This window comes from Terrapene carolina, unplaced genomic scaffold (assembly GCF_002925995.2).
Source record: "Terrapene carolina triunguis isolate 2854851 unplaced genomic scaffold, T_m_triunguis-2.0 Scaffold612, whole genome shotgun sequence".
Lineage (NCBI taxonomy): Eukaryota > Metazoa > Chordata > Testudines > Emydidae > Terrapene > Terrapene triunguis.
In genome coordinates, this window is record NW_020664963.1 from 1 (window position 1) to 12,059 (window position 12,059).

General features: G+C 41.0%; 2 protein-coding genes across 2 annotated transcripts; both read right to left on the reverse strand.

Annotated features, from left to right (window-relative positions):
• Nucleotides 1–1,500: 1,500 nt before the first annotated feature.
• On the reverse strand, nt 1,501–2,484 carry LOC112107203 (olfactory receptor 1020-like). Its single transcript, XM_024200818.1, has one exon. The coding sequence runs from the start codon at nt 2,482–2,484 to the stop codon at nt 1,501–1,503; it is 984 nt and encodes a 327-aa protein (XP_024056586.1).
• Nucleotides 2,485–10,874: 8,390 nt separating this feature from the next.
• LOC112107204 (olfactory receptor 2AP1-like) lies at nt 10,875–11,840 on the reverse strand. Its single transcript, XM_024200819.1, has one exon. The coding sequence runs from the start codon at nt 11,838–11,840 to the stop codon at nt 10,875–10,877; it is 966 nt and encodes a 321-aa protein (XP_024056587.1).
• Between the last annotated feature and the right edge of the window lie 219 nt (nt 11,841–12,059).

The window sequence follows — 12,059 nt, forward strand, 5'->3', positions numbered from 1 at the left end:
ATTATCACTTCAAAAGTTTTTTTTCTCTTACTTAATTGGCCTCCCAGAGTTGGTAAGACAACTCCCACCTGTTCATGCTCTCTGTATGTGTGTATATATATCTCCTCAATATATGTTTCACTCTATATGCATCCGAAGAAGTGGGTTGTAGCCCACGAAAGCTTATGCTGTAATAAATTTGTTAGTCTCTAAGGTGCCACAAGTACTCCTGTTCTTTTTGCGGATACAGACTAACACGGCTGCTACTCTGAAACTTAAAAAATAGATCAACTTAGCTTGGTCACTCAGGGTTGTGGAAAATTCTGAACCCTGAGTGATGTAGCTAATTCAGTCTAACCCACAGTGTATGCACAGCTAGACTGATGGAATAAGTCTTCTGTTGACTTAGCTACTGCGTCTCAGAGAGGTGGTTTAAGAACATCAATGAAAATCTTCTTGTCAATGTAGCAAGAACCTGAAGGGGGGTTCCAAAGAGGATGGATCTAGACTGTTCTCAGTGGTAGCAGATGATAGAAAAAGGAGCAATGGTCTCAAGTGACAGTGGGGGAGGTTTAGGTTGGATATTAGGAACAAACTTTGTCATTAGGAGGGTGGTGAAGCACTGGAAAGGGTTACCTAGGGAGGTGGTGGAATCTCCTTCCTTAGAGGTTTTTAAGGTCAGGCTTGACAAAGCCATGGCTGGGATGATTTAGTTGGGGATTGGTCCTGCTTTGAGCAGGAGGTTGGACTAGATGACCACCTGAGGTCCCTTCTAACCCTGATATTCTATGATTCTATAGCAGCCACTTCAGTAAATACTCAATGGAAGCCAATGGGAATTGGATTCAGTAAGAAGGAGGAAGGAATGTGACTGAATATGGAGAAAGGATGGCATGTGTAAGGACCTAAAGATCTTACACTATGGAAATTCAGATGGATGCAACCATTTAGGCGATCTAGGCGGTCGCTAAGGGAGGTAGGATTTGGGGGGCGCCATTTTCTTCGGCAGTGACCATGGCGGCTGGATCTTCGTCCGCCCCGGTCGCTGCCGGCATTTAGGTGGAGGGAGCTGGGGCAGTGGAGTGCGGGGAAGGCCGCCTGCAGCAAGGGGGGAGCGTCATGCAGAGGAACTCCCCTCCCCAGCTCACCCCTGCCCCGCCTCCTCCCCGAGCTTGCCGTGGCTGCTTCACTTCTCCCGCCTCCCAGGCTTGCGTGCTCGGGGAGGAGGCAGGACAGGGGTGAGCTGGGGCGGGGGAGGTGACTCAGGGCGGAGGGGGGAAGATGGCGCGGGGGGGCACCTCAGGGCAGTGGCTCGGGGACAGGGGGGAGGCGCAAGGTGGAAGTTTCGCCTAGGGTGCGAAACATCCTTCCACCGGCCCTGCATGCAACAGGAATAATAAAACCACATAATAATTTCACATAGACTTGTGGAAAATTTATTGGTTCACCTAACCCAGCTCTTAATAGAAAATCATCAGTAATTTTAACTCCGCCTTCACAATCAATTTTCTTGCACGTTTGTTATTTTAATCTAAAGCAGTAATGGAGTGTCTGCCTTCCAAAGAAATCAATAAATTCTCTAACCCCTTTGCTTAAAGCCTTGCTAACTTCCTTGTTTCTCAGGCTGTAAATAAGTGGATTGGCTAAGGGAGTCAGGACAGTGTAGAAGAGAGAGAACAGTTTATTCAGGTCTCTCAGTGTGTGGGTTTTTGGTAACAGATAAACAAGAATCAGGGTCCCATAGAAGATGGTCACCACAATAAGGTGAGAGGAGCAGGTGGAAAATGCCTTGTGCCTCCTGGTTGCAGAAGGGATTCTCAGGATAGTGGTGATGATGCACATGTAGGAAGTCAGGGTTAATAGAAAGGGGCCCAGTGCTATTAGGGAGGAGAGAATAAAAGCCAGAAGTTCTATCAGTTCAGTGTCACTGCAGGAAACATTTATCAATGGGGTCAAATCACAAAAGAAATGGTCAATTTCATTGGAGCCACAGAAAATCAAATGGGACAACAAAAATATAATTATGGAATTAATTACAAAGCAGATTATCCAGGAGCCAGTAATGAGAAGTAAGCAAAATCTGCCATTCATCATCATTGTATAATGCAGGGGTTTACATATTGCTAAATACCGATCATACGACATTGCTGCTAGGAGATAACATTCTGAACCTGCAAGGCAACCAAAGAAATAATATTGTACAAAACAGCCAGTAACAGATATGGTTCTGTCCCTAGTCAGGAGACCAGCCAGCATCCTGGGCAGGATGGTGGAGGTGTAGCATGTCTCCAAGCAGGACAAATTCCCCAAAAAGAAGTACATGGGGGTGTGAAGATTCTGATCAGTCACAATTAATGCAATGATGAGGATGTTCCCAGCCATGGTCACAATGTAGATCACCAGGAACAGCAGGAAGAGAGGGGTCTGCAGTTCCTGGAGACTCCCGAATCCCAGTAGGATGAATTCTGTGATGGATGTTTGATTTCTCCATTTAGTGTTTACCATGGGTCTGATTTCCTAAGAACAAGGAAATGAAATGAAAAATGGAAGTGAATAATATAGGCAAAAATCTCAATTGCCATCCATACATTTTCACAGAACAAAGTGATTTTTTCTAAAGGGTAACTGTCGAAATTCTCTTGCCGTGTGTATTGTACTCCAGAATAAATATTGGTGAATTCTTGACAGAAACCTCATAATTAAGAAAGAAAGAAAGAAAGAAAGAAAGAAAACATGCCTTACTGAAACTCACTATCCAGATACACTTCAGGCTGGAAAGCTGGTTAATATTTCATAGCCCATCAACATTGTCATACACTTTCCCTGAAATATAGGTAACAACTACTGACTCATCGTTATCATCTTAAACTATGAGAACAGAGAGAAGTATGTAGGACCTGGCTCTCTTTCCCTTGTAATACGATGATGTTCATCTCTTACATCAGCCTTTCGTTTACATTGATGTGCATCGAGTCTGACTAGGACTTACAATACAGTAGTGGCTGGAGCATTGGAGTGGGCTGAAGAGTGCTGGATGCTTTTCACAGCTTCCCTGGTGAAATTTTTTTAATTTGATTTTTTTTTCATCTTGAATATAGGATTTTTTCCTTTTAACTAGAGTAACACATTCTGAAGTCCCTATTCTGACTCACTCCAGAAATGAGTAAAAATGGCGTGTTTGTCCTGATGGAAATTCTGATGTTTCCAATTTCTTTTTTGTTCCTCTGTTGCGAAGAACAATCAAGATTTTGAAATTCACCATGTAATGAAAATTGCAAAATATTTAATTTTGGAAACATCAGCAGGACTTGATGGAAACATATATCAACCAGCTCTACTCATTTTTTACTCTTACTCAATTAAAAATTACATTTGAGGAAAAACAAAGTAAGGACTTCAGTATTTGGGGTCAGATTTGAATAGGAGTCAGGTATGTAGGTGTGATGTTATCTGATTAAAATATGACCATATAGATCATTGTTGCAACCACTGTTATATATTTGCAGCAAATATTGTACAAAGGTTGTCGAGTGAGGGGTCTATGAAAATATTATGATTTGCTGGTTATGATTATGCTATCTGTATGCATGTATCATTTTTGTATTTGAAGTTATAAGTATTGGCTCTATACTTGGATTTCAAATGTGTGCTCCTGGGGTACCACCCACAAGGTAGCTAGCCAGCATATCTTGGAGGGACTATTCAAATTGAGTGGCTCATCGAAAGAACATTTAACTGACAATGGACCATGGGAGACACCCATCTCCACTTAATGGAATTTCCTGCTGTGACTGGCGAAATGCATGGACATGGGACTTTCCCACATGACTCCAAACTTCATCTTGTTGCTGTAATTTTCCAGTAAGAACAATGGAATGCCCTCCACATGGCAAAAGCTATAAAGGGCCATAGAAACCCCTCCATTTTGTCTTCAGTCCGGCTTCTTACCTCTGGAGGAACTTTGCTACAAACTGAATCTCTGAACAAAGGACTGAATGACCCATCCAAGCTGTGGATGTGTTCCAGAGACTTGACTTAAGCCAGCAGTTTATTCCACCACTGCTACAAGCCTGAACCAAGAATTTTGCCATTACTGTATATAATTGATTCCTTTAACCAATTTTAACTCTCACCATTCTTTTTCTTTCTTTCTTTCTTTCTTTCTTTCTTTCTTTTTCTTTCTTTCTTTCTATAAATAAACCTTTAGATTTTAGATACTAAAAGATTGGCATCAGCGTGATTTTTGGGTAAGATCCGAGTTATATATTGACCTGGGTGTGTGTCTGCTCCTTTGGGATCAGAAGAACCTATTATTTGATGAGACTGGTTGCAAAGAACCACTCATCTATGAATCCAGTGTTTTTGGTGGTGATATAAGGACTGGAATGCCTGAGGAAACTGCATTTATGTTTTCTTGTTAGCCAGTATGGTGAAACAGGAGTTTACTTTTGTGGCTGGTTTGGTATATCTTATAAAAGAATAACCACCAGTTTTGGGTTGTGTTTGTCCTATTTTTCAGCAGTTCGTCCTGAATTTGGCATCCTCAGTTGTGACCCACTAAGGCACGGTTACAGTAGGTGCTTTTGAAGTCATAGAAATGATCATAGAAATGTAGGACTGGAAGGGACCTCAAAAGGTCATCTAGTCCAGTCTCCTTCACTGAGGCACGACTAAGTATTACCTGTACCATTGCTGACAGGTTTCTATCTAACCTGTTCTTAAACATCTCCAAGGACAGAGATTCTACAAACTCCCTAGGTAATTTGTTCCAGTGGTTAACCATTCTGACAGTTAGCAAGTTTTTCTTAATGTCCAACCTAAATCTCCCTTGCTGCAATTTAAGCCCATTGCTTCTTGTCCTGTCGTCAGTGATTAAGGAGAACAACTTATTAAACTCATCTTTATAACATCTTTTATGTACTTGAAGACTGTTATCATGTGCCCCCACTCCCCCGAGTCTTCTCTTCTCCAGATGAAACAAACCCAGGTTTGTTTGTTTTTCAATCCTTTCTTTGTAGGTGACTATCTGCATCTTTAGACACCAAAATAACTTGTCCAATAATGACCAGTGACAAGTTTTTACTCTTTGTAATTCTGATTCACAGAACAGAAGGGAAAGTAATTTTCTTATGATTTTGTTTGTATTCCCTCTGGTCCCCAGATGTCTAACACGTAAGATCATAGAATCATAGAATCATAGAATAGCAGGGTTGGAAGGGACCTCAGGAGGTCACCTAGTCCAACCCCCTGCTCAAAGCAGGACCAACCCCAACTAAATCAACCCAACCAGGGCTTTGTCAAGCCTGACCTAAAAAACCTCTAAGGAAGGAGATTCCACCACCTCCCTAGGTAACCCATTCCAGTGCTTCACCACCCCACTAGTGAAAAAGTTTTTCCTAATATCCAACCTAAAACTCCCCCACTGCAACTTGAGACCATTACTCCTTGTTCTGTCATCTGCTACCACTGAGAACAGTCTAGATCCATCCTCTTTGGAACCCCCTTTCAGGTAGTTGAAAGCAGCTATCGAATCCCCCCTCATTCTTCTCTTCTGCAGACTAAACAATCCCAGTTCCCTCAGCCTCTCCTCATAAGTCATGTGCTCCAGCACCCTAATAATTTTTGTTGCTCTCCGCTGGACTCTTTCCAATTTTTCCACATCCTTCTTGTAGTGTGGGGCTCAAAACTGGACACAGTACTCCAGATGAGGCCTCACCAATTTTGAATAGAGGGGAATGGTCACGCCCCTCGATCTGCTGACAATGCCCCTACTTATAGAGCCCAAAATGCCGTTAGCCTTCTTGGCAACAAGGGCACACTGTTGACTCATATCCAGCTTCTCGTCCACTGTAACCCCTAGGTCCTTTTCTGCAGAACTGCTTCCTAGCCATTCGGTCCCTAGTTTGTAACAGTGAATGGGATTCTTCCGTCCTAAGTGGAAGACTCTGCACTTGTCCTTGTTGAACCTCATCAGGTTTCTTTTGGCCCAATCCTCTAATTTTACGATACTTATACTTTGCTTGTCCCATTAAACCTATCTCTTCCAGCTGTTTGCTGCATACGTTATCGACGTTTTCTCTCCTTTGCATTTCCTTTGATTCAGCTCTGAATTTGCCCCACTGTATTCAACAATGTCAAAAATTAAGCAAAGTAAATTTGTCCACATGTAGCATAAACACTAAGGAGTAAAAAGAATTATTTAGAACACCTGTATAATAATGACACTAAGGTATTCAAGATACAACTTAGATTGGCCATACAATAACATTTTTGGAGAATGATGTCCACTTGGTCATGCTATAATCTCCTTCCAGTGACCAAGTCCCACAGTCTAATTACACATTGTGTGAGGAGGTATTGCCTTTTATGAGTTTTGAAATTTGCTACCTTTCAATTTCATTGAATGTTCTCTTGTTCATGTGCTGTGACACAGGGAGAACAGGAGTTCCGGATCTCCCTTCTCTAGACCATTCATAATTTACAATGGATGCCACTTAATAGCAATCCTAATAGTAACGACTTTTGTTTTAATGTTAATGGGATATGGATATTGGCAACAGATATGCTGCGTACCAACTTTTTTTGGGAGGAAAGGCCCCAGCTGCAGGCAGGTTTCTGAAGCTGCAGTCAGGGAAGGCAAGGCCCAGAGCTTTGTTCCCTGGATTTTGCTTATTTGCAACTCCCAGATAATAGCAACTTATTCCTGGGAAACAAGAGGTTGCTAATAAGCGGTATCCACTGTATTTCAGGACTGAGTAAACACTGACTAAGGAATTCAGTATTTCACTCTATGATTTCTCAGTGGCTGTTCTCAGTGGTGGCAGATGACAGAACAAGGAGTAATGGTCTCAAGTTGCAGTGGGGGAGGTCTAGGTTGGATATTAAGAAAAAAACTATTTCACTAGGAGGGTGGTGAAGCACTGGAATGGGTTACCTAGGGAGGTGATGGAATCTCCACTCTTAGAGGTTTTTTTAAGGCCCAGCTTGACAAAGCCCTGGCTGGGATGATTTAGTAGGGGTTGGTCCTGCTTTGAGCAGGGGGTTGGACTAGATGACATCCTGAGGTCTCTTCCAACCCTGATATTCTATGATTCCTCTATGATTCTATGATTTCACTGCAGCTAACAACCATGGAAAAGATTTATGTTACCTTAATTATCTGCTTGAAGTTCTGATGCAACCTCTTCAGTCAGGATTTCAGTAACTGGGTTGTATTTCCCACATGCCAACCATTTTCCTGATATTCTTCATACACTTGTGAAAAGACATTCCTGAGATGATGCATTAATCTCTCTCTGCTACTCCATTCATTTTGTTGGATGCTCTTAGAAAACAACTAATGTTGCCTTCTCTTCATGTTTATATGCATTCTAGGATCATGGGGATTTTTCATTGATGTCACCAAGGAATTAATTCTATGTTTATATCAGAGTAAATATAAACAACACCGTTAATTGATAATGGCCAAGCTCAGTAAACATCCCTATTCACAAAGGGAAAAAGTTAATTGTAAATTATTCATCATTATTCATAAATTATTCATTTACCAACATAGCAGTTAAAATATATATAGATGGAGAAGTTATGCATGCAAAACTATAGGGATTTTGTCATATTTTATTTTATGGTTACATTTTAAAATAGTTTATATTGATTAATAATTAATTGGTTTAACAAAGAGAAGGTTGAGGGGTGACTCGATTACAGCCTATAAGTATCTACAAGGGGAATAAATATTTAATAATGGGCTCTTCATTTTAGCAGGGAAAGGTAAAACATGATCCAATGGGTGGAAGTTGAAGCTAGACAAATTGAGACTTGAAATACAAATAAATTTTTCATGGTAAGAGTAATTAACCATTGGAACGATTTACCCAGGATAATGGTTGAGCCTTCATCAGTGACAATTTTTGGGAATGGTTGGAAGGACTTTGACCTACTGAGGGCCCATAAGATTGATGGGTGACCTCAGGTACGCTTTTAACCTGTGTATAGTAACGTTTATTGTTTTCTCCCATAGGGAAGGTACCTGAAAGGGAGCAGAGATTCAGCTAGTTCCATGGCTCAGTATCTCGGATTTCATTTTAAAATGTTTTAGACCAAAGGAAAAGATAAAGACATGAACTGCAGACTGTCTGAGGGAAGGAAAAAAAGTTTCTGTGCAACAAACTCCGACTGCTGCCCACCCCACCGTGTTTCTGTGAGATAGCCTGCAGCCCACTTTAGGACAGGGATTGGTGGACCAGTGAAGAGTGATCTCCACCATGCCCAAAGAGGAGTTGTGGTGGGTTCTGCACCAGTCACATAGATGCCACTGCTACCCGCAAAGGATGGGTAGGACCACAGTGCATGGGGCATGGCCAAACAAAGGAGTGGGCTCACGGGTGACCTCCATGTGTCGGTGTGTCCGGGGTTCTAGATTCCCTTAACCTGGACACAACCACAATGTGTTACAGTGTAGATATTTCCAGAGTCAAATCTATGGACATGGAGACTGGTCTACTCAATCCCTCATAGGTAAGCTCCCTTTAGGTTACAGGGGACAAAATGGGTTGGTATCTGAGCCACTTTCTTGTGGACTGGATTCCCAGTGGAGGCTGATAGGACCTAGAGACCCAACTTGCATTGCCATTTGATGGGAGCTGGGTACCTAACTCCCATAGGGTCCTTCAAAAATAGTAACCATACACCATGGTGAGCGGTATAGAGAAGGTCGATCGGGTGCTCCTATTTACTAGAGATGGTCAGAAAAAATAATTTTGTCATCAATAAAAATGAAGAAAAAATGTTCATTTTAATTGGAATTTTTGTCAAAAAATGAAAAATGCAAAAAATGAAAACTGTTTTTTTTCTCTGAAAACTGCCAAGAACTGACTATATACATTCTATCTATCTGGTTATGGTGACACTTGCCTCGGGTGCTCTTAATGGTAACCCACGATGTTACCTCTCTGCCTCAGCAAGGGAGAGCTTTGCTGGACCCTCATCTCCCTGCCAAATCAGCAAACTATTTGAGATTCTGCCAGTCTTAACAGTGCCTTGCAGGTAATCTTCAGTGAGCCCCAGGTCCTCAGCTCCCACAGGGATTCTCTCTGCAATGTCCAGTTCCTGTCACTGGACAGACACAGACGGTATCATGTTCGCTGCCTGCAAAAAGACAGTACACCCACCGGCCTCTTGGCTCACTGAGGACATGCTGTTTAACTTAATACATGGCACCGAGATGGTTTATAGTAAAACTTAGCATGAGTTTATTAATATAGCACCTACATTTAATTGATACTAAGCAAGGACAAAGAGACAGAAATTGTTACAAACAAAGCACAAGTAAAAACACTCATTCTAGTGTCTAAAACTTAACAGGTTAAAATTCTGGTCTCAGGTGATTTCTCACTTATAGTCAGTTCTCAGCCTCTTACACCCACATGGTTCAAGGTTCGACTTTTCACAGATTCCAAAAGCACTGGCTCCTTTTGTCCCTTAACATAAAGGTTTTCTCCCCTTTTTCTGATAGCCCCGCAAGCCTTTGAAATATATTCCTCCCAAGTGCACACCCCAGGAAGAGTTCTTCTGTCCCAGATGCCATGCCGTCTTTCTGCCTTCTTCTCCTGTTGACTCAGATGCAAAGGTAACTTCCATTGTCTCTGATCTCACCTTGCTCAATTGACCTCAGAGACAGGCAAACAGGCAGAAAAACGTTTCTTTGTCTGGGACAAACTTCTTTGTTTGCTCTACTTGGATTGCTTGGTCTGAACATATTTTAGGAACATATTTCCAGTGCACTTACATAACTCTTTACATGCTAACCATACATACATTGTGCAGTAATATTAATGACCAGAAAGTCACCACTTTTTATATGAGACCTTACAAGACACTGTTCAGCTAAATATTCTGACAACATAAAGGCAACCAACAATTTTCAGGTTTTCTGGTGGAAATTGGAATATTTCTGAGGAAAGTAGGCAGGATCAGAGAAAATTTCTTCAATCAAAATACTATTTTCCATTGAAAAAAAAATTTAATGGAAAATTTTGGACTGACCAGCTATATACTCCTTTTCATAATGTCTAGACAAAAAAACTACATGAAGAGGGAGTTAAGTAGGAGAGCACAGATCGTTGACTTATTATAAGCTATATTAAAATGATGGTATCATTATTGAAAAGCCAAGTGTTAGAAACACAGGAAATTCAGAATTAAGGTTAAATTGAAAAGAAACACAAACACGTTAAGGTCTGGAACTGCACAATTAGCACACCCAAGCAACCTTATTTCTGCTCTTAATGACACCAATCTATAGCCATTTGGTTGTGGTGAAGGCTTTCAGAGTTTGTGATCCCAGGTTATATTAAACTGACTTTTAAAAGAAATTATTCCCCCCCCCAGTACGGCATCATGGTAAAAAAGAGGGTGATAAATCCTGCTTTTGATGAAAACTCAAACTAGCCTTAACTAAGGGACCATGAAAGACGTATGCTGGGAATCAAGGGGACATTTAAGGAAACAATTTTAAAACATTTCTCTAAAATTCACTTTACTTTCAGAATTCATTGTAGGAAGTATTACTGAGGCAATGAACTTAGCAGGAATGAAAAAGGACTAAACATGTACATACACAAGAATAGCATCAGTTACATGACAGCATTATTAAAAGAAAGCTGTCATAAGAAAGTCAAAACCTAAACCTGCTCTTTTTCCCCCCAGTTTCCTGTTTTCTAAATTCAGTTTCATTTTTATTAAAAAATGTACATTTTAATTGAAAAATCATTTTTTAATCAAAACATTATTTTAAAATTTGACCAGCTGTATTGTGATGTATCTGGAGTTAGGCCTCTTTTAACAACAAGCTACTGGAGTAGATGGACCACTGGTCTGACCAAGGATGGCAAGTGTTATGTGCCTGTGTTTTCTCTCAGGAAAGCCCTAATTTTTCTGACATCTTTACTGAGTACGTTTTTAACTTCTTTATTTCTCAGGGTATATATGAAAGGATTGGCCATGGGGGTCAAGACAGTGTAGAAAAGAGAAAACACTTTGTTCAGGTCTCTCAGTGCATTGTTTTTTGGTAACAGATAAACAATGATTATGGTTCCATAGAACAGTGTGACCACAATGAGGTGAGAGGAGCAGGTGGAAAAGGCCTTTTGCCTCCTGGTGGTGGAAGGGATTCGCAGGATGGTGGAGAGGATACATAAATAAGATGACAAGGTGAGTAGTAATGGTGGCAGAGAGAATATGGAAGAAAGGAGGAAAACCACAAGTTCCATGAGGTGGGTGTCGCTGCAGGAGAGCTTAATAACCGGAATTAGATCACAAAAGAAATGGTCAATCTTGTTGGGGCCACAGAAAACTAACCGTGACAACACATATAATATAATGGAATTACCCAACAAGCCACTTATCCAAGATGCAGCCACTAGCTGGAGGCAGAACCGGCGATTCATGAAGGCTGCGTAATGCAGTGGTCTGCATATTGCTAAATACCGATCATAAGACATGGCTGATAAGAGATAAGACTCCGAGCCCGCTAGGAGACCAAAAATATAATTTTGTATGAAACACCCACAAACTGAAATAGCTCTGTTTCCAGTTAGAAGACTCTCCAGCATCCTAGGCAAGCTGTTTGAGGTGTAACAGGTTTCTAAGAAGGACAAATTCCACAGAAACAAGTACATAGGAGTGTGTAGGTGATGATCAGTCAAAACAAGCAGAATGATGAGGATGTTTCCAGCCACGGTCAAAATGTAGATGACTAGAAACAGCAGGAAGAGAAAGAGACGCAACCGTGGAAGATTCCCAAATCCCAAGAGGATGAATTCTGAGATGTACGTTTGATTTTCCCATTCCACGTTTGCCATGGATTGTGTCTGTAGGATAAATGAAGAAATTATAATCTTTGAAAATATAGTAAGAAAGGAATACGACCATTTGTGAGTCATAGAGAGATAGGTACACAGTTAGACAGAGAGTCTGGATTTGGGTAGGTTGAAACTTTTCCATAAAATGCTATTTTTCAATGGCAAACTGAGTTTTCAACTACATGAAAACTTCTGCAGAAAGTATCTGTTTTCCTTTAC

What these genes read in the sequence shown, in the direction of transcription:
- LOC112107203 (XM_024200818.1), bottom strand. Translation starts at nt 2,484, where the DNA reads ATGGTAAACACTAAATGGAGAAATCAAACATCCATCACAGAATTCATC.
- LOC112107204 (XM_024200819.1), bottom strand. Translation starts at nt 11,840, where the DNA reads ATGGCAAACGTGGAATGGGAAAATCAAACGTACATCTCAGAATTCATC.